Source organism: Saccostrea cucullata, unplaced genomic scaffold (genome assembly GCF_032062105.1).
Source record: "Saccostrea cucullata isolate Sc308-1 unplaced genomic scaffold, CSIRO_AGI_Scuc_v1 ctg7209, whole genome shotgun sequence".
Lineage (NCBI taxonomy): Eukaryota > Metazoa > Mollusca > Bivalvia > Ostreida > Ostreidae > Saccostrea > Saccostrea cuccullata.
The window spans coordinates 1-26,066 of NW_026927857.1; the positions used below are offsets into that span (position 1 = coordinate 1).

The 26,066-nt window shown below is 34.2% G+C and overlaps 3 protein-coding genes across 3 annotated transcripts; 2 read left to right on the plus strand and 1 right to left on the minus strand.

Annotated features, from left to right (window-relative positions):
* Positions 1 to 4,482: 4,482 nt before the first annotated feature.
* On the plus strand, positions 4,483 to 6,734 carry LOC134275673 (probable ATP-dependent DNA helicase RecS). The gene is made up of 3 exons (XM_062757933.1): positions 4,483 to 4,854; positions 5,477 to 5,636; positions 5,816 to 6,734. Exons 1-3 carry the CDS (start codon positions 4,560 to 4,562, stop codon positions 6,732 to 6,734), a joined length of 1,374 nt encoding a protein of 457 aa, XP_062613917.1. The 5' UTR covers positions 4,483 to 4,559.
* A 9,849-nt stretch (positions 6,735 to 16,583) lies between these two features.
* On the plus strand, positions 16,584 to 19,153 carry LOC134275671 (probable ATP-dependent DNA helicase RecS). Its single transcript, XM_062757931.1, has 3 exons — positions 16,584 to 16,878; positions 17,506 to 17,665; positions 17,845 to 19,153. Exons 1-3 carry the CDS (start codon positions 16,584 to 16,586, stop codon positions 18,761 to 18,763), a joined length of 1,374 nt encoding a protein of 457 aa, XP_062613915.1. The 3' UTR covers positions 18,764 to 19,153.
* Positions 19,154 to 19,768: 615 nt separating this feature from the next.
* On the minus strand, positions 19,769 to 25,559 carry LOC134275672 (uncharacterized). Its single transcript, XM_062757932.1, has 7 exons — positions 25,469 to 25,559; positions 24,749 to 25,210; positions 24,467 to 24,660; positions 23,235 to 23,520; positions 22,910 to 23,039; positions 22,618 to 22,748; positions 19,769 to 22,386 (listed from the first exon to the last, which is right to left on the minus strand). Exons 2-7 carry the CDS (start codon positions 25,130 to 25,132, stop codon positions 21,223 to 21,225), a joined length of 2,289 nt encoding a protein of 762 aa, XP_062613916.1. The 5' UTR covers positions 25,133 to 25,210; positions 25,469 to 25,559; the 3' UTR covers positions 19,769 to 21,222.
* Positions 25,560 to 26,066: the final 507 nt, after the last annotated feature.

Sequence of the window (26,066 nt, forward strand, 5' to 3'; positions counted from 1 at the left end):
GCAGATACCAATATCTTTAAAATGAATTTTATGAAAAAAATATTGAAAAGGATAAATCAGACATCGTTTACCAGTAACAATTAATACTTCCATATTAACAACAGTTGACATTGTAATAATTAGCCAATCATAATAAAGATTTTTTCCTATTTTATTGAAATGCATATTACATTGAATAATATTAATTCTAATGCAATTGTTTTGTAAAACACTTTTTAGCTCACCTGAGCTGAAAGCTCAATTGAGCTTTTCTGATCACATTTCGTCCGGCGTCCGTCTGTCTGTCCGTCTGTAAACTTTTCACATTTTCGACTTCTTCTCAAGAACCGCTGGGCCAATTTCAACCAAACTTGCCATAAGGTATCCTTAGGTGAAAGGGATTCAAGTTTGTTCAAATGAAGGGCCACGCCCTCATTCAAGGTGAGATAATTGGGAATTAATGAAAATTTGGTGGCATATTTTTAAAATCTTCTTCTCAAGAACCTCTGTGCCAGAAAAGATGAAACTTATGGGGAAACATCCTCAGGTAGTGTAGATTCAAGTTTGTTCAAATCATGCCCCCCAGGGGTAGGGCGGGGCCAAAATGGCCGACCAAAGTTTTACATAAAAATATATAGGAAAATTCTTTAAAAATCTTCTTCTCAAGAATGACAAAGCCATAATTCATCATATTTATATGGAAGCATGCTCAAGTAGTGTAGATTCAAATTTGTTCAAATCATGACCCCCAGGGGTAGGGCGGGGCCAAAATGGCCGACCAAAGTTTTTAAAGATATATATAGGAAAATTCTTTGAAAATCATTTTCTAAAAAAATAGCAAATCAATGAGTGGTCATGGGACTACTTTTGGATTTAAACTATACAATAAAAAGCCATTTTCTACTTTTTCCTACCCTAAGTGCTCAGGTGAGTGATGTGGCCCATGGGCCTCTTGTTAATTGGCTAATTCACTGATGTTTGAGGCAGTAAGACGAGCATTAACGAGCGTGAAAGCTTTATCATTGTGACGTCACAATAGAGCGACGCAAAACACAATGCTCCGTGACGTATTTCATGTAACAGAATTCATAAAAATAAGACATAATCAACAAACGAAATGCATGGATTGCATTACAATGGAAATAACTGATCTTTTAATTTGGTATTTGCGACCGTTAATGCTGATTTAATGGTCGCAAACAACCGTTTTACCGGCTCCGCTTACGCATCGCCAGTAAAACTCAGTTTGCGACCGTTAAATCAGCATTAACGGTCGCAAATACCAAATTAGAAGATAGTTATTCCCTAATTCTACTCAGGAAAAAAGCATTTAAAATTCCCTTAAGTTTATTTTTACTTAAACACAAATTTTACTTTGCGTTTTAAGTACATATTTAATAACATGTAAATCTCATGATCATTGTCTCCAATGAATTGATCAATACTTAATGTTCTATAAAGTTTAACCCCCTGGAAAAAGTGGCATAGATCCATAAAATATCTAACTGGAATACTGAAAAATTTTAAATGTATTCAGAATACTTGTTTTGAAATGCCAAAAAAGATTAGAGAGACGGGATGTATAAATTAAAATTTATTGTCGATTTGTAGAAAGGGTGTTCAAAGTTTGTCACGTCGAAAAGTGACGTTGATGATGTATAATAGATGCTGAAGTCCGACAAGCAAAAATGCTGTTATAATTATGTTAGGGTTTTTCACTTTATTTAGATCTATTCACAAAATTATTTGCATTAAAATCAGCTGTTCGTGATATTGTACATTGTACAATCAAATACTGTAGACGTTCTTTTTTACACGGGGTCATTATTCCGCGGAATCTCAATTTTTGTTTAATCCGCGTATAGAAAATACGCAGATTTCTTAGACTGTTACTATATGCTTTACATTTATATAAGGTACGCTTGGACAAATTTCCGCGGAAATTTAGTGACCGCGTACATAGCGTAAATTAATACCACGCAGAAAAAAGTACTTCTACAGTAAAGAAGACCGGTTTTAATATCTTATTAACTTCGAAGAATCTCATCAAGATAAGTGTATGAGGTAGAAAATGTTGACCCCGAGAGTCAATGACGCCATGGAACTAAATGGCGGCAGCACCGGGTGATCAATTAAGTTTTTGTCCCCCACTTTCTCGAAAGCGAGGGGGATATGTATGTCTGTCAGTTAGTCTGTCTCTCCGTCCGTTAAAAAAACGTTAACCTTGCCCATAACGTTTGATTAAGTGGAGCTATGACTTTCATATTCCACATGTGAATTCCTTGTGACAAGACTTTCTTTGGGTACATATACCATCAAATTTGACTTTTTTGACCTTGACCTTGGAATTCCACCCACTTTTACACAAAAGTTCAAATATTTACTTTGGCCATAACAGCTCATACTAAGATTCTTATATTTTACCTATGTATATTTTGTGGCAAGACCTTTCATTGAATATCAATAACTTAGACCTTTTTACCTTGACTTTGGAGATTTCCGGACTTGTGAAAAATCATTAACCCTGGCCGTAACTTTAAAATGGAAAGGGCTAGGGCTTTCATACTTCACATATGTAATCCCTGTGAGAAGTCCTTTCATTGGATTACAATAATTTTGACCTTCTGACCTTGGAGTTTGGTCTACTTAAATTTTAAAAACTTTAACCTTGGCCATAACTTTTGAAGGGTAAGGGCTAGGGCTTTCATACTTCATATATTTAATCCTTGAAACAAGACCTTTCATTGATATTAATAACTTTGACCTTAGAGTTCAAGCTACTTTTTAAAAACTTTAATCATGGCCATAACTTTAGAAAGGTAATTGCTAGGGCTTTCATAAGCTTCAACTTGGGTGATAATCTCTAAATGATATATGATAGGGTGTTTATATTTGACATCTCACTCACAAAGACACCGAGGGCGGGGTACCACAATTCTTTGAATTTGCTTTTATCTATTATTATTTTTTAAGGATAATTTGATAAATATACAGCTGAAGGTATCAAGCTAAAATTTTCAAATATTTCTTTAACAATTTTTTTTTGCTGTTCCTTAAACATTTTTTGAGCATAAACTAGATGGTATAGTTTTTTCGTATCATTCAGTGACTTTTTCGAACATCCCGCGTTCAGTTTTACTGTTCTCATAATCCTATTATACCATTATTAAATTAAAAGTACCAAATTGTTTCCTGTCACTTCAAAGTGCATATCAAGTCATGAAAAAGTCTTTTTTTTTAAGTACATCAAACTCCAAGATTAAGTCAATAAGTTTAAAAATGTTTATATCTAAGGAAAGGCTTTTTCCCTTGAATAAGACATGTGAAATATGAAGGCCATAGAACAAGAAGTTTCAATATTATTTTCAAAGTTAACGTTGTGTAAATTTGGTCATACTCAAATGTCAAATTCAAAAGGTCAAGGTTTACATGTATTGGAATGTTCAAGGTTCTATGGACAACAAACAACCAGATTAACATATAAACTAACAGACAGATGGGCAGAATTAAAATTACAATAAAACATTCGCAGTACAGTTAAGGTGCGCAATGGAAATATCGACTAAATTTTGTATTTGAAAATATATTCGTAATCGGGATGGCGATTATTTTTAGTACATTATTTATATCGGATAATTGTCATGATTAATAACTACATATCGAGGACGATTATATTCTATATTTAGACTAGTCACGTGATGCGGCAGTCACGCGATTTTAGCACATTGACTTGAAGTATTGATGTTACATATAAATATCACTAGTGCAAGGGCATAACCAAGTTAAATTTCCAAGTTTAGTATATAAATATTTTCAACACGCATTGTAGTTTCTAAAAAGTGCTGCGATCCTGTCTAAATTCTGCAATTTCATTGTTAAAATTATACTTGTATGACCGAATGCTATATTTTTTGATAGTCAGCGGCATGAAATATTGATATAATTAAATTCTTTTTAAGATTTCATCAGGATCTCAGCACTTTTCAGAAACCTTGATAGTTCTTTAGTTGAAATGTAAAAGCTTACTTTGATCCATAGAGTGTATGTCCTTGCACTAGATCGATTTATTAAGACCCCCACATTACCCTCCGATGTACTTGCATACGAATATACGGCAGTGTCAATTAGATACGTAATATACAGAGAATATATTAATAAAATAGTGAAGAAGATATTAAATTCAAGTTATTGGCACATAGAATATCTGTAAATGATATTTTATTTAATTAGAGAATACATATTTTGTTGAGAAAATATTACTTGATCTGTCTCTCACTGCATACAAACTACGCCACGTTGTAAGAAATGACATCATATTGACAAGTGTATTGCGATCAGTGACTTGTTTATAACTTGTTATTTGGGATTTAACAATGATTAAACAATACGTTGTAGTAAGTTTTTATGCAATCTAATTAAAATCAGACTTCTTAGATCCGCGCCGTATACACTCTGCGTAAGAAGATCTGACATAACCCGACCAGGGGTCATGTTCACGTGAACTTTATGACGTGAATATTCATTTAAAAATAAGCCAATCAAATCGTAGCAATCTTCAGTCGTTAGGAAGGTGTTTAAAAATGGCTGACATCGATCGAGCGATTGTAAATATACAACAACAATTAAACATCTCGTTAAAAAATGAACAGAAAGAAATACTGGAGTTGATCCTACAGAAGAAAGACTGCGTTGGTGTATTGCCCACGGGTTTTGGGAAGAGTCTTCCGTATCAGTTGTCCATATTAACAAGACAGGGACTGACGGAATCAGCTGATCGAGTTGGGAAAGTTATCGTGTGTTCTCCACTAGTAGCACTGATGAAGGATCAAGTCCAACGTGTGCACAGACTAACAGGATGTAGAGCCGAGATACTAGGTAATAAACTTTTTGTGTGTGTACAAATAAATTAAATGCATTTTTTTTAATTTGTAACTCTATGCATATATAGCTATAATCCGAGATTCCTCTGACTCTAACCCCCGCTTTTATATTGTGACTTGTGCGGGGAATTCACACACCGATCTCCATTCTCGTAATTTACAATTAAAGAATTCATTTTAAATACGTTTTGATGATAGTATATCAATGATATATAAGAAATAAATATAATTTTTGAAGATGCTGGGGAAGCTCCTAAGATATCTTGTGGGTGAGAGAGTTTATGTGTGTTAGAAAAAAAATAATCATGAATAAAATATATGTTCCCTTGACCCTAGCTGCAGAACTGTAAAAAAAAATTAACTTAAATTATGACACACATCTGTATATACACATCTTTTAATCTTATTATTGTAAAAAAAAAAAAAAACTTTATGTCTTAATTCTCAGATGGTCCCTTAATTGGAAAATAAAATTATTTTTTCCATACATTTGGATTAAACATTTGAATTCCTGATTATTTGCTTGACCTTTCATCAATTTTACACATGAAAACTCATTGAAAAGACTGTGGCAGAAAACAACAAGAAATAAGTTGTATTTTTTAAACATATTACAGGCAATGACAAGACAGGTGATTTTGCCATTAGAGATGGTAAAGTGGATTTCATATTTGGATCCCCAGAGACTCTTGTTGGGAACAAAGAGTGGAGGTCTTCGTTGCAGAAACTTCAAGTTGACACCATAGTAGTGGATGAATTTCACACAATAGCAACATGGTAAGTCATATATGTTTACCTAACTTAAATCATGCAGCATATTCCTATGTCCCTGTCAGTGACACATAAACAGAATATGACATGTAAATTGAATAAACAGAGTATGACATGTAATATTTTTCCTTAATCAATTGCCAGACTGTCTAATGTGTGTTACACTGTACATATATTCTTTTCAGGGGTACAGATGAAGACAACCAAAAGAAAGCATTTAGAAAATGGTTTTCTCACATAGGAGAGCTTAGATCTCTATTTCCCAAAGCTTCTGTTGTGGCTCTCAGTGCTACATGCACTCTGAAGATTCAACATAGAGTGATGAAAGTTTTATGTTTGTCACCATCTACCAAGGTGATCAAACTTCCACCAAATCCAACCAATGTAAAACTCTGTGTCTCCAAGGTGCCTTACAATATAGAACATTCTATGGCATTTCTTGCAGATGCAATCACGGATTCCAATTTTCCGAAAACGCTGATGTACTGTACTTCAATAACAGACTGTGCAGCCATATATAATTATTTGTGCAAAGAACTACCAGACTGTGAAATTGAAATGTACCACTCTGAAACAGAACAGGAAAAAAAGGATTCAATACTTGGATTATTACAGGACCCATCATCTAAATGGAAGCTCATTATAGCGACCAATGCACTGGGCATGGGGATTGATGTTAAAGACTGTCACTCTCTCATCTTATTTGGAGCTCCAAGATTAATCGTGGATTTATTACAGGAGATTGGGAGAGTGGGAAGGGATCAGCAGCCTTCTCTTGCCTTACTACTGCATCATGGACACCATTTGAGTCACGTCGAAACGGAAGTAAAAGAATTTTACAAAGCTGCCACTTGTCGAAGACAGATGTTGATGACCAACTTCTTATCAGAATCCGAGATGAATTCGGTGAAAGTCCAGAGTGGCAACCACACTTGTTGTGACTTGTGTATAAAAGACTGTTCATGTTTAAACTGTACGGATATGTTATATCTGGAGAAGTCTTTCCTTGGGATAAGCATAGACAGTGCCGATAGTGTCGATAGTACAGACTCTGACTCTGATTTCTCTGAAGAGCTGCTTGTAGGTGATGATTATGATGAGTAAAGAATGGAACTCTGAAAGTAATGTTCTCTTGTCTTAGATCTGCAAATTTACCCATGAAGGATATGGAGAAATGAACTGTTTTCAATATCAAAGTCCATAAAACAATACAAAATAGGAGCAGAGCAAACACGGACCTTTAAAACAACAAGGTGGGATAAGGTGCCATGGAGGAGTGAGCATCCCCTGCAGACCGGTCACACTCGCCGTGTGCTCCTTGTCATGATCGGGAAATAACAGAAATATCTGTTAACACTTAGTATGAAAAACTTCAGTCAGCATTTGACTCAGTGATAAATTGTACAAATTCAAAGCTTATATTGTATTCAAACCTTAAGTTAATTGCTTATTTGTACAAGTATTGTATTTATTGTTTAGTGGAAATATTTATTGGTTTAGTGGGAAATTTAAGTTAAAATTTGAAATTTTCATGCGCTGTAATTCATGAACATATCAACATGATTAAAATTATTTACAATTTATTTTTATTAAAGACTTCTTTCAAAAAGGCTTTTCTTCATTTGAGGCCATATTTAAAAGAATGTTTATTTGCCCTCTACTGACTAAGGGTAAAATTATAGGGTGAGTTGAAAGGTGGAAAAATCTTATTTCCAGATAATTTTAACATATTTGTTGACGAGATAAGAGGAATTAAGAAAAATATTGTGTTCTGGTATGTAAAAAAAGGATTTGAGTTTGGCCATTTCTAATCAGCCTAGAGAGGGTAACCAAATAATTTTTCAAAGATGGTCTGATCGAGGTACTGTTGGTATAATATTTAAATAAGTGCTTCTTTTTCAACTAACTAAAGTGAAAAATGCAAAACTTCAAGAATTCATGCTTATATCATTTAACTTAAAGCTTAACTTATGAACTAAAAGATATTTGCGAGAAGTTAAGAACAATGGAAAAATTTTCAAGATATGGAATATTTATACAATCACATGGACATCAAATATTTCCACCCCTAGATAATAAAACAACACAATTTTTTGTAACATATGACTTTATATTTTTAGCTCTGACATGAATAACATCAAAACATTTAGAAACTCACTCAATCAAACTAGGTGGCTTTTTGCCACAATTTAACAGATGTAGCAGGTACATGCAGGAGTCACTTGTGAACAAATTTGGTGAAAACAAGGAAGCAAACAAACAAACTTCACACAAAGGGGGGACAATATATTGTTTTTAACCTGTTTGTGCATATGTCCTTCACAAATTTTTCCATACATTTTATATTGTGGGAATCATTTCTGATCAATTTATTATCCCATATTAACTTCCTATTTATCCGTGTACCTGTCAATAATATACATGTATAACAATGATACAATTTGTCACAGTTTTCTCTGCAACTACTGATTGCAGATGCTTGGAATTTTTTGTTGAGGTATGCCATATGGTGGGATTCATTTCTGTTCACATCCAATGTCAACTTCCTGTTTATCTGTGTAACTGTCTGTTCTGTACATAACAAATTTTTGTCGCAGTTTTCTCAGCAACTACCGATTGCAGATGCTTGAAATTTTAGCACATTCTTTGCTGAGGCATGCCATATGGTGGGATTCATTTCTGTTCACATCCAATGTCAACTTCCTGTTTATCTGTATAACTGTCCGTTCTGACGTACATAATAAATTTTTGTCGAAGTTTTCTCAGCAACTACCGATTGCAGATGCTTGAAATTTTTGCACATTCTTTGCTAATGCATGCCATATGGTAGGATTCATTTCTGTTCAAATCCAATGTCAACTTCCTGTTTATCTGTGTAATTGTCTGTTTTGTACATAATAAATTTTTGTAGCAGTTTTCTCAGCAACTTCTGATTGCAGATGCTTGAAATTTTAGCACATTCTTTGCTGAGGAACGCCATATGGTGGGATTCATTTCTGTTCAAATCCAATGTCAACTTCCTGTTTATCCGTACGTCTGTCTTTAACTGAACTTTTGTCTTAAAGTCATATGGTAGTGATACATTAATAAATGCAATTTAATTATCAGGGTAAAAAATAATTATGAAATGCGTCTTAGATCAAATTTCAAGTCTTCATGCCAAAATAGTCATAACTTAAGATCTGTTCGTGCAATTCTTAATTTGACCTTGAATGGTAAAAGGGGTCAATGTCAAACATTTTCATGTAGTGCATTTAGTCTTAATTTGCTCTTCCTTGTTATAAAGTTATTACCTAGACTATATTTTTATGAAAAATATTGACCTTGCCTTTATTAATAGATCATGGTAAACAAATTTGGGATTCACCTATGCCACCTCCCCCTGTTCCAAGTTTGAAGTCTTGATGTCAAAGGGTTCTCAAGTCATGGTCAAATTATTTTTTTGGTCAAATCTATATATATAATATTTCGCAGATTAATGGACAGACAGACATCAGACAAAATGTGATCAGAAAATCAGATAAGCTCTGAGCTAAGATGATCCAAACAAGACAAAATATCATTCAAAGTCTCCTGTCTCTCAAGCGTTTGAATGGTACATATGGTCTGTGTCGATGCAGAAGTGATGCCATTCCTAGGTGACTATCCCTGTAGATATCTCTATCAGTGTTCAGTTTTCTGCAATGGAGTTTCCGTCCGTTCTGTGTGGTAAGAGCAGCTATAGCTATCAAATCAGTTGTGACCTTCTGTACGTCTGCTTTGTAAGATGGTAAATAATGGAATCCCTTTCGATTTCTTGCCTCTGAGATTTTGTCAAAATGCTTGGCAGATTCCACGAGCAGAGGAAATTCCTTAGAATGCATCATTATGCTAGCCTTTGTCTGGTAGCCAGAACATACAACCTTGCTGTCTCTGTTCAAAATTTCCACGTACTCATCAAGGGCAAGGTTATGATTCTTCCCACCTTGAATATTTATGAATCTATTGGAAATCAGGCGCTGTCTTTGCTCACTATCCAACACCTCTTTTGTCAGTGCAGTTAGATGGATGCTCCCTATCAAATATTTGATTTTGCCGGTCTTGTTGTACAACGGCAACTCGTACAGGGCCGATCTTACACTCCGGTGACCATCCCCCATGTTCACTGCAGAGTCCAAATTTTTATGAAGTAATGTTAGTTTGAATAAAGCTAGCAAATACTCATTCAGCTCGTCATCAGCTTTATGCTTTACTATTTTCTTCTTTGGAAGTGATACTTGGTGCTGATTGGCTTCATGAATTTGTAAACTTCCCACGCATGCTTATGTTTTATCGCAGTGGTGACACTGCAAGCGATCTTCAACTTTGTTTGAAACCCAATAGTTATCGGGATGATTTGGATCTGTAACAATATCACGGACATCTTTCATCATATCCTCCGCATCTTCAAAGAAGAACGTCTGCACAATAGTTTGGGCTTTGCTATTTAACCAACCAATCTTCTCATCAGTTGAATAATTTCTGAAGTCTGCTGGTAATGTGAAATCTTGTATCGAATTTAAACCTTCCAAATGTAGAAACATTGCACAGCATATGGCATCCAACACTGTATAATACAGCATTTTGTGAGGCCTGTAGGCATTTTTCACTTTTCCTTTAACATCTCGTGAATTCAGGAGATTCCGGTAATAGGACATGGTGCCTTGATCCATAGATGAATCGGTGTTGTACGTCAGTTTGTAAATGGCCTACAATATTTATTTCATAGTCAGAGTTCTCTCAAAATAGAATAATTTAAACTTTCTTTATGAATTTGTTAAAGTAGTTTTTAACCGAGTGTCCCCCATATGGGGCCTGAGGGCTGATATGACATATGATATGGATTTTCGGCCCGCAGGTCCGATACATGATATGAATTTTCTGACCGGTCTGTGATATGGGGTATTATGACGTCATCCGTTTCAAATCGTGTAGAATAGGTCTATTTTCTACTAAGTATATGATAAACATTCATATTAAATATTTACATATACTTTTTTTGATGAGCTGTCCTGATGCGGACATTATCTATTTTACTAATGATACGGTATTTCATGTGCAAAAGTGGTGACGGTAGCAGGTTCAAGTTCAGTGTATGGTGGATGTGATCATGCCATACGGAAGGCATCCAATGCAATAGATGGAGCAACGAAATGTGGAACGGGCGATAGCCTTGATCAAGCTAGAACCAAACTACAGATAAATCCCTGGCTCAAAGTCACCCTTATCTACGCCAGCAATGTTGAAAAAGTAGGCTTTAACTTAATCGTTTAACGTTGCGTCTCCAAAAATTGACCATTTAAAGGACAGGTATCTTCCAAGAATTGTTACGAAGGAACTGCTGTACTTGGCAATAATCAATGTTTTTTTTAAACGAATTATATACAGCTTCTCCAATCCATTGGAAAAAAATAGCCCCACACCATCTCATACATTTTTACTTTTGTACATCATCATAAAAGCACATTTGAGACTATAATAGCGCAATGTAATGATATATATAGATTAGATTTACAACTTGAATTACTTTTATCCATAATTGACAATGTTCGAATCCCAACATTCCAATATCGCATACTTCCATGTATATTCCATTAATATGCATTTCCTCCGATAATGTAATTAACCATTTTTAACCTCCTGAGACCTCCATCTTATACATATTCATATATGACACAGAAACAATAAGTTATGTTGCACTCTGCCACCACTGGGACTTTATCAATTAACCCAATTTTAATCACATAAAATGATGTAAATCACATTAAATGTTTATGTAATCACAACCTAATTAAAATTTGATATACAATTATGAATATTTGATTATTTACCCCAATAATCTTTTAATCAATATTAATTAATAATTCCCATTAATTTTCCCATTAATGATGTAAATGATTACATAATTTTAAACCATCCTATACCTTGTGGTCTGAAACCGCAATACATAAACAAATAAAATATAGGTTTATTTATTAAAAAGGAAGGTGGAGGGGTGGAGGTGGATGAAAATCGTAGAAAAATTTCCAGTGAGTTAATGCTCCGGCGTCCTGAAAGAAAGTGACGACCCACGCTATCTCAAAAGAGACGCACCTTCAGTTTCCCGCGAAACGATTCTATTGGTTCTATCTTGCAGCATTCACATAACTTACCATATAAGAAGATGCTATTGAAATTAAGCTGGAGTACATCGCAAGAGCGATAACTCCCGCATTTGAGAAAGAAATCCATTATCAATATACATAAAGTATTTTAAGTAAACTTAAAATTCTTTTATCCGTAATTGACAATGTTCGAATCCCAACATTCCAATATCGCATGCTTCCATGTATATTCCATTAATATGCATTTCCTCCTGTATATTGATATATATATTGAAACAGATTGTTGTGTTAAATCCAATACTCAGCAGTCTGAATTCCTTGAACTTATCAGATAAATGAGAAGATATTGCAGATACCAATATCTTTAAAATGAATTTTATGAAAAAAATATTGAAAAGGATAAATCAGACATCGTTTACCAGTAACAATTAATACTTCCATATTAACAACAGTTGACATTGTAATAATTAGCCAATCATAATAAAGATTTTTTCCTATTTTATTGAAATGCATATTACATTGAATAATATTAATTCTAATGCAATTGTTTTGTAAAACACTTTTTAGCTCACCTGAGCTGAAAGCTCAATTGAGCTTTTCTGATCACATTTCGTCCGGCGTCCGTCTGTCTGTCCGTCTGTAAACTTTTCACATTTTCGACTTCTTCTCAAGAACCGCTGGGCCAATTTCAACCAAACTTGCCATAAGGTATCCTTAGGTGAAAGGGATTCAAGTTTGTTCAAATGAAGGGCCACGCCCTCATTCAAGGTGAGATAATTGGGAATTAATGAAAATTTGGTGGCATATTTTTAAAATCTTCTTCTCAAGAACCTCTGTGCCAGAAAAGATGAAACTTATGGGGAAACATCCTCAGGTAGTGTAGATTCAAGTTTGTTCAAATCATGCCCCCCAGGGGTAGGGCGGGGCCAAAATGGCCGACCAAAGTTTTACATAAAAATATATAGGAAAATTCTTTAAAAATCTTCTTCTCAAGAATGACAAAGCCATAATTCATCATATTTATATGGAAGCATGCTCAAGTAGTGTAGATTCAAATTTGTTCAAATCATGACCCCCAGGGGTAGGGCGGGGCCAAAATGGCCGACCAAAGTTTTTAAAGATATATATAGGAAAATTCTTTGAAAATCATTTTCTAAAAAAATAGCAAATCAATGAGTGGTCATGGGACTACTTTTGGATTTAAACTTTACAATAAAAAGCCATTTTCTACTTTTTCCTACCCTAAGTGCTCAGGTGAGTGATGTGGCCCATGGGCCTCTTGTTAATTGGCTAATTCACTGATGTTTGAGGCAGTAAGACGAGCATTAACGAGCGTGAAAGCTTTATCATTGTGACGTCACAATAGAGCGACGCAAAACACAATGCTCCGTGACGTATTTCATGTAACAGAATTCATAAAAATAAGACATAATCAACAAACGAAATGCATGGATTGCATTACAATGGAAATAACTGATCTTTTAATTTGGTATTTGCGACCGTTAATGCTGATTTAATGGTCGCAAACAACCGTTTTACCGGCTCCGCTTACGCATCGCCAGTAAAACTCAGTTTGCGACCGTTAAATCAGCATTAACGGTCGCAAATACCAAATTAGAAGATAGTTATTCCCTAATTCTACTCAGGAAAAAAGCATTTAAAATTCCCTTAAGTTTATTTTTACTTAAACACAAATTTTACTTTGCGTTTTAAGTACATATTTAATAACATGTAAATCTCATGATCATTGTCTCCAATGAATTGATCAATACTTAATGTTCTATAAAGTTTAACCCCCTGGAAAAAGTGGCATAGATCCATAAAATATCTAACTGGAATACTGAAAAATTTTAAATGTATTCAGAATACTTGTTTTGAAATGCCAAAAAAGATTAGAGAGACGGGATGTATAAATTAAAATTTATTGTCGATTTGTAGAAAGGGTGTTCAAAGTTTGTCACGTCGAAAAGTGACGTTGATGATGTATAATAGATGCTGAAGTCCGACAAGCAAAAATGCTGTTATAATTATGTTAGGGTTTTTCACTTTATTTAGATCTATTCACAAAATTATTTGCATTAAAATCAGCTGTTCGTGATATTGTACATTGTACAATCAAATACTGTAGACGTTCTTTTTTACACGGGGTCATTATTCCGCGGAATCTCAATTTCTGTTTAATCCGCGTATAGAAAATACGCAGATTTCTTAGACTGTTACTATATGCTTTACATTTATATAAGGTACGCTTGGACAAATTTCCGCGGAAATTTAGTGACCGCGTACATAGCGTAAATTAATACCACGCAGAAAAAAGTACTTCTACAGTAAAGAAGACCGGTTTTAATATCTTATTAACTTCGAAGAATCTCATCAAGATAAGTGTATGAGGTAGAAAATGTTGACCCCGAGAGTCAATGACGCCATGGAACTAAATGGCGGCAGCACCGGGTGATCAATTAAGTTTTTGTCCCCCACTTTCTCGAAAGCGAGGGGGATATGTATGTCTGTCAGTTAGTCTGTCTCTCCGTCCGTTAAAAAAACGTTAACCTTGCCCATAACGTTTGATTAAGTGGAGCTATGACTTTCATATTCCACATGTGAATTCCTTGTGACAAGACTTTCTTTGGGTACATATACCATCAAATTTGACTTTTTTGACCTTGACCTTGGAATTCCACCCACTTTTACACAAAAGTTCAAATATTTACTTTGGCCATAACAGCTCATACTAAGATTCTTATATTTTACCTATGTATATTTTGTGGCAAGACCTTTCATTGAATATCAATAACTTAGACCTTTTTACCTTGACTTTGGAGATTTCCGGACTTGTGAAAAATCATTAACCCTGGCCGTAACTTTAAAATGGAAAGGGCTAGGGCTTTCATACTTCACATATGTAATCCCTGTGAGAAGTCCTTTCATTGGATTACAATAATTTTGACCTTCTGACCTTGGAGTTTGGTCTACTTAAATTTTAAAAACTTTAACCTTGGCCATAACTTTTGAAGGGTAAGGGCTAGGGCTTTCATACTTCATATATTTAATCCTTGAAACAAGACCTTTCATTGATATTAATAACTTTGACCTTAGAGTTCAAGCTACTTTTTAAAAACTTTAATCATGGCCATAACTTTAGAAAGGTAATTGCTAGGGCTTTCATAAGCTTCAACTTGGGTGATAATCTCTAAATGATATATGATAGGGTGTTTATATTTGACATCTCACTCACAAAGACACCGAGGGCGGGGTACCACAATTCTTTGAATTTGCTTTTATCTATTATTATTTTTTAAGGATAATTTGATAAATATACAGCTGAAGGTATCAAGCTAAAATTTTCAAATATTTCTTTAACAATTTTTTTTTGCTGTTCCTTAAACATTTTTTGAGCATAAACTAGATGGTATAGTTTTTTCGTATCATTCAGTGACTTTTTCGAACATCCCGCGTTCAGTTTTACTGTTCTCATAATCCTATTATACCATTATTAAATTAAAAGTACCAAATTGTTTCCTGTCACTTCAAAGTGCATATCAAGTCATGAAAAAGTCTTTTTTTTTAAGTACATCAAACTCCAAGATTAAGTCAATAAGTTTAAAAATGTTTATATCTAAGGAAAGGCTTTTTCCCTTGAATAAGACATGTGAAATATGAAGGCCATAGAACAAGAAGTTTCAATATTATTTTCAAAGTTAACGTTGTGTAAATTTGGTCATACTCAAATGTCAAATTCAAAAGGTCAAGGTTTACATGTATTGGAATGTTCAAGGTTCTATGGACAACAAACAACCAGATTAACATATAAACTAACAGACAGATGGGCAGAATTAAAATTACAATAAAACATTCGCAGTACAGTTAAGGTGCGCAATGGAAATATCGACTAAATTTTGTATTTGAAAATATATTCGTAATCGGGATGGCGATTATTTTTAGTACATTATTTATATCGGATAATTGTCATGATTAATAACTACATATCGAGGACGATTATATTCTATATTTAGACTAGTCACGTGATGCGGCAGTCACGCGATTTTAGCACATTGACTTGAAGTATTGATGTTACATATAAATATCACTAGTGCAAGGGCAATAAACCAAGTATAAATTTCCAAGTAAAAAGTTAGTATATAATTATATTTGACCGAATCAACACGCATTGTAGTTTCTAAAAAGTGCTGCGATGTCCTTGCCTGTCTAAATTCTGCAATTTCATTGTTAAAATTATACTTGTATGACCGAATGCTATATTTTTTGATAGTCAGCGGCATTATTTATGTTTAAAGTAATTAAATTCTTTTTAAGATTTCATCAGGATCTCAGCACTTTTCAGAAACCTTGATAGTTCTTTAGTTGAAATGTAAAAGCTTACTTTGATCCATAGAGTGTATGTCCTTGCACTAGATCGATTTATTAAGACCCCCACATTACCCTCCGATGTACTTGCATACGAATATACGGCAGTGTCAATTAGATACGTAATATACAGAGAATATATTAATAAAATAGTGAAGAAGATATTAAATTCAAGTTATTGGCACATAGAATATCTAATTAAAATCAGATCTGTCTTCTACGCCACGTTGTAGAAATGACCATATTGCCGATCAGTGACTTGTTTATAACTTGTTATTTGGGATTTAACAATGATTAAACAATACGTTGTAGTAAGTTTTTATGCAATCTAATTAAAATCAGACTTCTGACATAACCCGACATAACCCAGGGGTCATGTTCACGTGAACTTTATGACGTGAATATTCATTTAAAAATAAGCCAATCAAATCGTAGCAATCTTCAGTCGTTAGGAAGGTGTTTAAAAATGGCTGACATCGATCGAGCGATTGTAAATATACAACAACAATTAAACATCTCGTTAAAAAATGAACAGAAAGAAATACTGGAGTTGATCCTACAGAAGAAAGACTGCGTTGGTGTATTGCCCACGGGTTTTGGGAAGAGTCTTCCGTATCAGTTGTCCATATTAACAAGACAGGGACTGACGGAATCAGCTGATCGAGTTGGGAAAGTTATCGTGTGTTCTCCACTAGTAGCACTGATGAAGGATCAAGTCCAACGTGTGCACAGACTAACAGGATGTAGAGCCGAGATACTAGGTAATAAACTTTTTGTGTGTGTACAAATAAATTAAATGCATTTTTTTTAATTTGTAACTCTATGCATATATAGCTATAATCCGAGATTCCTCTGACTCTAACCCCCGCTTTTATATTGTGACTTGTGCGGGGAATTCACACACCGATCTCCATTCTCGTAATTTACAATTAAAGAATTCATTTTAAATACGTTTTGATGATAGTATATCAATGATATATAAGAAATAAATATAATTTTTGAAGATGCTGGGGAAGCTCCTAAGATATCTTGTGGGTGAGAGAGTTTATGTGTGTTAGAAAAAAAATAATCATGAATAAAATATATGTTCCCTTGACCCTAGCTGCAGAACTGTAAAAAAAAATTAACTTAAATTATGACACACATCTGTATATACACATCTTTTAATCTTATTATTGTAAAAAAAAAAAAAAAAAAAACTTTATGTCTTAATTCTCAGATGGTCCCTTAATTGGAAAATAAAATTATTTTTTCCATACATTTGGATTAAACATTTGAATTCCTGATTATTTGCTTGACCTTTCATCAATTTTACACATGAAAACTCATTGAAAAGACTGTGGCAGAAAACAACAAGAAATAAGTTGTATTTTTTAAACATATTACAGGCAATGACAAGACAGGTGATTTTGCCATTAGAGATGGTAAAGTGGATTTCATATTTGGATCCCCAGAGACTCTTGTTGGGAACAAAGAGTGGAGGTCTTCGTTGCAGAAACTTCAAGTTGACACCATAGTAGTGGATGAATTTCACACAATAGCAACATGGTAAGTCATATATGTTTACCTAACTTAAATCATGCAGCATATTCCTATGTCCCTGTCAGTGACACATAAACAGAATATGACATGTAAATTGAATAAACAGAGTATGACATGTAATATTTTTCCTTAATCAATTGCCAGACTGTCTAATGTGTGTTACACTGTACATATATTCTTTTCAGGGGTACAGATGAAGACAACCAAAAGAAAGCATTTAGAAAATGGTTTTCTCACATAGGAGAGCTTAGATCTCTATTTCCCAAAGCTTCTGTTGTGGCTCTCAGTGCTACATGCACTCTGAAGATTCAACATAGAGTGATGAAAGTTTTATGTTTGTCACCATCTACCAAGGTGATCAAACTTCCACCAAATCCAACCAATGTAAAACTCTGTGTCTCCAAGGTGCCTTACAATATAGAACATTCTATGGCATTTCTTGCAGATGCAATCACGGATTCCAATTTTCCGAAAACGCTGATGTACTGTACTTCAATAACAGACTGTGCAGCCATATATAATTATTTGTGCAAAGAACTACCAGACTGTGAAATTGAAATGTACCACTCTGAAACAGAACAGGAAAAAAAGGATTCAATACTTGGATTATTACAGGACCCATCATCTAAATGGAAGCTCATTATAGCGACCAATGCACTGGGCATGGGGATTGATGTTAAAGACTGTCACTCTCTCATCTTATTTGGAGCTCCAAGATTAATCGTGGATTTATTACAGGAGATTGGGAGAGTGGGAAGGGATCAGCAGCCTTCTCTTGCCTTACTACTGCATCATGGACACCATTTGAGTCACGTCGAAACGGAAGTAAAAGAATTTTACAAAGCTGCCACTTGTCGAAGACAGATGTTGATGACCAACTTCTTATCAGAATCCGAGATGAATTCGGTGAAAGTCCAGAGTGGCAACCACACTTGTTGTGACTTGTGTATGAAAGACTGTTCATGTTTAAACTGTACGGATATGTTATATCTGGAGAAGTCTTTCCTTGGGATAAGCATAGACAGTGCCGATAGTGTCGATAGTACAGACTCTGACTCTGATTTCTCTGAAGAGCTGCTTGTAGGTGATGATTATGATGAGTAAAGAATGGAACTCTGAAAGTAATGTTCTCTTGTCTTAGATCTGCAAATTTACCCATGAAGGATATGGAGAAATGAACTGTTTTCAATATCAAAGTCCATAAAACAATACAAAATAGGAGCAGAGCAAACACGGACCTTTAAAACAACAAGGTGGGATAAGGTGCCATGGAGGAGTGAGCATCCCCTGCAGACCGGTCACACTCGCCGTGTGCTCCTTGTCATGATCGGGAAATAACAGAAATATCTGTTAACACTTAGTATGAAAAACTTCAGTCAGCATTTGACTCAGTGATAAATTGTACAAATTCAAAGCTTATATTGTATTCAAACCTTAAGTTAATTGCTTATTTGTACAAGTATTGTATTTATTGTTTAGTGGAAATATTTATTGTTTTAGTGGGAAATTTAAGTTAAAATTTGAAATTTTCATGCGCTGTAATTCATGAACATATCAACATGATTAAAATTATTTACAATTTATTTTTATTAAAGACTTCTTTCAAAAAGGCTTTTCTTCATTTGAGGCCATATTTAAAAGAATGTTTATTTGCCCTCTACTGACTAAGGGTAAAATTATAGGGTGAGTTGAAAGGTGGAAAAATCTTATTTCCAGATAATTTTAACATATTTGTTGACGAGATAAGAGGAATTAAGAAAAATATTGTGTTCTGGTATGTAAAAAAAGGATTTGAGTTTGGCCATTTCTAATCAGCCTAGAGAGGGTAACCAAATAATTTTTCAAAGATGGTCTGATCGAGGTACTGTTGGTATAATATTTAAATAAGTGCTTCTTTTTCAACTAACTAAAGTGAAAAATGCAAAACTTCAAGAATTCATGCTTATATCATTTAACTTAAAGCTTAACTTATGAACTAAAAGATATTTGCGAGAAGTTAAGAACAATGGAAAAATTTTCAAGATATGGAATATTTATACTATCACATGGACATCAAATATTTCCACCCCTAGATAATAAAACAACACAATTTTTTGTAACATATGACTTTATATTTTTAGCTCTGACATGAATAACATCAAAACATTTAGAAACTCACTCAATCAAACTAGGTGGCTTTTTGCCACAATTTAACAGATGTAGCAGGTACATGCAGGAGTCACTTGTGAACAAATTTGGTGAAAACAAGGAAGCAAACAAACAAACTTCACACAAAGGGGGGACAATATATTGTTTTTAACCTGTTTGTGCATATGTCCTTCACAAATTTTTCCATACATTTTATATTGTGGGAATCATTTCTGATCAATTTATTATCCCATATTAACTTCCTATTTATCCGTGTACCTGTCAATAATATACATGTATAACAATGATACAATTTGTCACAGTTTTCTCTGCAACTACTGATTGCAGATGCTTGGAATTTTTTGTTGAGGTATGCCATATGGTGGGATTCATTTCTGTTCACATCCAATGTCAACTTCCTGTTTATCTGTGTAACTGTCTGTTCTGTACATAACAAATTTTTGTCGCAGTTTTCTCAGCAACTACCGATTGCAGATGCTTGAAATTTTAGCACATTCTTTGCTGAGGCATGCCATATGGTGGGATTCATTTCTGTTCACATCCAATGTCAACTTCCTGTTTATCTGTATAACTGTCCGTTCTGACGTACATAATAAATTTTTGTCGAAGTTTTCTCAGCAACTACCGATTGCAGATGCTTGAAATTTTTGCACATTCTTTGCTAATGCATGCCATATGGTAGGATTCATTTCTGTTCAAATCCAATGTCAACTTCCTGTTTATCTGTGTAATTGTCTGTTTTGTACATAATAAATTTTTGTAGCAGTTTTCTCAGCAACTTCTGATTGCAGATGCTTGAAATTTTAGCACATTCTTTGCTGAGGAACGCCATATGGTGGGATTCATTTCTGTTCAAATCCAATGTCAACTTCCTGTTTATCCGTACGTCTGTCTTTAACTGAACTTTTGTCTTAAAGTCATATGGTAGTGATACATTAATAAATGCAATTTAATTATCAGGGTAAAAAATAATTATGAAATGCGTCTTAGATCAAATTTCAAGTCTTCATGCCAAAATAGTCATAACTTAAGATCTGTTCGTGCAATTCTTAATTTGACCTTGAATGGTAAAAGGGGTCAATGTCAAACATTTTCATGTAGTGCATTTAGTCTTAATTTGCTCTTCCTTGTTATAAAGTTATTACCTAGACTATATTTTTATGAAAAATATTGACCTTGCCTTTATTAATAGATCATGGTAAACAAATTTGGGATTCACCTATGCCACCTCCCCCTGTTCCAAGTTTGAAGTCTTGATGTCAAAGGGTTCTCAAGTCATGGTCAAATTATTTTTTTGGTCAAATCTATATATATAATATTTCGCAGATTAATGGACAGACAGACATCAGACAAAATGTGATCAGAAAATCAGATAAGCTCTGAGCTAAGATGATCCAAACAAGACAAAATATCATTCAAAGTCTCCTGTCTCTCAAGCGTTTGAATGGTACATATGGTCTGTGTCGATGCAGAAGTGATGCCATTCCTAGGTGACTATCCCTGTAGATATCTCTATCAGTGTTCAGTTTTCTGCAATGGAGTTTCCGTCCGTTCTGTGTGGTAAGAGCAGCTATAGCTATCAAATCAGTTGTGACCTTCTGTACGTCTGCTTTGTAAGATGGTAAATAATGGAATCCCTTTCGATTTCTTGCCTCTGAGATTTTGTCAAAATGCTTGGCAGATTCCACGAGCAGAGGAAATTCCTTAGAATGCATCATTATGCTAGCCTTTGTCTGGTAGCCAGAACATACAACCTTGCTGTCTCTGTTCAAAATTTCCACGTACTCATCAAGGGCAAGGTTATGATTCTTCCCACCTTGAATATTTATGAATCTATTGGAAATCAGGCGCTGTCTTTGCTCACTATCCAACACCTCTTTTGTCAGTGCAGTTAGATGGATGCTCCCTATCAAATATTTGATTTTGCCGGTCTTGTTGTACAACGGCAACTCGTACAGGGCCGATCTTACACTCCGGTGACCATCCCCCATGTTCACTGCAGAGTCCAAATTTTTATGAAGTAATGTTAGTTTGAATAAAGCTAGCAAATACTCATTCAGCTCGTCATCAGCTTTATGCTTTACTATTTTCTTCTTTGGAAGTGATACTTGGTGCTGATTGGCTTCGTGAATTTGTAAACTTCCCACGCATGCATATGTTTTATCGCAGTGGTGACACTGCAAGCGATCTTCAACTTTGTTTGAAACCCAATAGTTATCGGGATGATTTGGATCTGTAACAATATCACGGACATCTTTCATCATATCCTCCGCATCTTCAAAGAAGAACGTCTGCACAATAGTTTGGGCTTTGCTATTTAACCAACCAATCTTCTCATCAGTTGAATAATTTCTGAAGTCTGCTGGTAATGTGAAATCTTGTATCGAATTTAAACCTTCCAAATGTAGAAACATTGCACAGCATATGGCATCCAACACTGTATAATACAGCATTTTGTGAGGCCTGTAGGCATTTTTCACTTTTCCTTTAACATCTCGTGAATTCAGGAGATTCCGGTAATAGGACATGGTGCCTTGATCCATAGATGAATCGGTGCTGTACGTCAGTTTGTAAATGGCCTACAATATTTATTTCATAGTCAGAGTTCTCTCAAAATAGAATAATTTAAACTTTCTTTATGAATTTGTTAAAGTAGTTTTTAACTACTAGTACATTGTATTTGAATTTGTTAGATAGGCATTTACATAGGAAAAATTATGTATTATTACATATATATGTATACTGTCTTTTAAGACTGGTATAATACAATGAAAAACAGTTTTAATAATTATTGATTGCAAAAAACCTACCTCCATAAAATTCATTAAACGATGAAAATCCTCAATCTTTGATATAAATCCTTCAAGTCTTGATGCCTCAGTATTTCCATTCTTCATTGCTGCTTGTGCCCCCTGAATTCTTTCATCAGTGAGTCTATCTCCTTGAAAAAAGAAAAAGAAAATACCAAATTAACAATTTTTCTGCTAAGGTATTGCCAATGAAATGTGCATTTTTCTAAATAGTATCCCTAGTATTTCTAGGATATCATACTTAAACTTGACATAAAATATACCATCACACAGAATAAAAAAAAAAACTCACCACCAAAAAATATGGGTTCTACAAAGGTACCATCTTCTTTCATGGGAACATACTTCTTTTGAAGTGTCTGTAGAAGTTGTATAACATCCGCAGTTTTCTTTTCATCACAGTCATACAACCCAAGTGGATACTAAATGTAAAAAAAATTAGGTTAATAATGTTATAATTGCATTTAACTAAATGCATAAATAAAGGGTCTGTTTGTCTTAAATGCCTTAAAATTTCCCTTTTCTTAACAAGAATTATATAATTGATCAGCTGAGACTTAAACACAAAGAATAACATTATCTGTTCAACAGAAAATATTAAAAAGAATATTAAATACCTGTTTGGTTTTTAACCCGGCATAATTACTAAATTGATGCTGAAGATGGTCAGGATATATATCCTTCAACTCAGATTCCAGGGAAGGTATATGTTCAATTAGTATTGACGCCACCAGGAAAACAAGTTCCTTCTCTAAAATCTTTTGTTCCTCCAAGGAAGGGAGAAAGGAAGAGATGGGGATGTCTTCATTTACAGGATGCATCTCCTCTTCAACCACTGGTACTCTATCCACAACAGCCAGCACATTAAATAGATGGAGGGACTGGGTACTCTGTTCACTTGTTCTGTTGATGAAATTAAACAATTAATGAAATGACTCTAAATTAATTGATAGGTGTGTTGTTAATTAAGCCATGAAAGCCCCCACAGGCAGCAAAAAATGCCATATTTAATTTTACACTTATTTGTACCATGACCAGATTTCAACTTGACCTGCATTTACAGGTAAAATATCTAAATATGCACCAACTGCAATCTTATACATACTTCGCTACAAAGTTTTTCAGGCAAAAAAAAAAATTAAAGTGGCACAGTGACGCACAAAGGGGAATATTGACAAATGTAGAATTTTCCCATGACCTCTGTAAATTTTGTTTAATTCCTGAAAGTATTAGGTTTCAGAAAATTACAGGTTTCAGAACCTAAAAATTAAATTTTCATTGGGAAAAATAAAAGTAAAAATAATTTCTGTCTGCCCCAGAACGAAAATATTGCAAAATACCCTGGTACTTCTTCCTCCCTGTTATACGCGGGCGCAGAAAAGTGTTGAATAAGTTTCCATAGTTACCATTGTCTCAGGTATCCACGAATGAATATAAGTATACCAAAAAAATTCATGAAATCTTTTTAAAAAGTTTTTAGGACATAATTCTCACCTATGCATGCTCCAGTTGAATTTTGTTTACAAGTTTGAGCTAAAAATAAGAGTAGTGTGACCTTGACATATACGAAACAACGAAACGGTAGATACAACTTTCGTTTTTCCGGCACTTATATTGTGCAGTCAATTCTTGCAGTTTAATTGTCATATCTTCGCTATATACTCATAATTTTCGTAAAGCTTTCTCTGTATGCTACAGATATCTTAAAGTTAAGGTATGATTTTGACTCACTGTGCCACTTTAATTGTAGGTAACCTTTAGGATCACCATGAAAGTTGCTTAAAAAAAGTAACGATTCAGTATTTTGCTTTGTTTCAAAAAAAGGGGTATAATATCGGTTAATGCTTACCTATAGGACGGCAATATATCCTTGTCCCAGTTGTCACCAACTAGCTGATACCTTGCTGCTTGTGTGCATTGATTCACCCAGTCTTCTTTCAACTGCATGATTTTGCAATCAAGAATATGATGTGAGGAGGCCAACTTATTCTGAATTGACAATGGGGACACAGTCACTCCTAACTTGCACAGACGTTCAATGTCCTGAAATGTAATATTTAAAATTTTTAACATACTTAAAAAGGAATGATGAGGTATATGTAGTTGGAAAAAGCAAAAAGAGTATACTAACCCTTTGAGTACACCCTCCATGTTTCAAAAGAAATCCACAAAGGTACTGCAGTGCGGAACTTTCTTGATTTCTTGCATGAAGCACAGTGGCAATGGAATGTAGCAATTGTATGTACTGCTTTTCTCCTGCAATAATTGGCTTGTCAGACACTAGTGTTGATATACACTTCAGCAGATTCGGTGCTTTACTCTCAAGGTCCTTGTATAAAGAATCCCAGGAAAAGCTCAGGAGTTCCTCAAAAGATTTTCTCTCTAAAATAGAACCACTGTGTCTCTGACAGTACTGCTTTGCTTCTGCTGCTAGCAATTTTGTTGCCCCATCCACAAGTTCGTCTGGGTAGGAATTAGCCAGAGCATCAATTATTGCTGGTATGTTGTTCCTCATTATTCCCTTGGAGACCTTCTGAAGAGTGTCGTTGACAACAAGAGCTGACTTTTTTCCAGATGGGTAGTCGATGGAAATCTGCATTACCAATTTAAAAGATTTTTCAAAATTTTTAACACAAAAATTATTAATACTTGATAATGGTATAAAACTCTGATATGGCATCTGACTAACAAATTTACAAGATACTTCAAAAACTTATACCTATAGTTTCAATATTATTTTTTTATTACAGTACATATATTAGATCATTTGTGCATAGTCAATTTTGTTACCATTTTAATGATCAACAAATTATTCCTGACCATTTACAATTATAATGATTGAATACTGTACCTTTCTACACTCATAAAATTGAAGAGCAATTCTTTTCACACAGTCGAATCATCATAACAGTAAAAAAATTCTTTGAAAAATAACTGCTGAACCAGAAAACTAGAAATCTGTCAAGAATTAAAGAAGAAAACAAAAATATAAAACAGTTACTAGTACAAACTTTAATTAACATTGTCATCCTAAAACAATCAACCCTTCAAATCAACTAAATACTTGAAAAAATTATTTAAAAAGTATTTAGGCCTTAGGCATCATTTTTGCACATCTATGAAAAAAATTCAGGTCAAATTCCATAAAGTGGGGAAAAGTGTGTTTTAAGATAAATAATTTACAGATGTTAAAATATATACAGTCAAACATCATTATCTTGAACCTAATGGGGCTGGAAAAAAAATCATGAGATAATGGAGGATTCGAAACATTGAGAGTAAAATACTTAGGGAATATGTGATGAGTCTGCCTCAATTCACTTTGACATACCCTGGGTATTCAAGATATCAAAGTTCAAATGTTTATTATTATAATATTGCTAAATTCCGGGTATAGTATTACATCTTAATAATACAGATAAAAATAAGTTCTCAGATTGAATGCTATG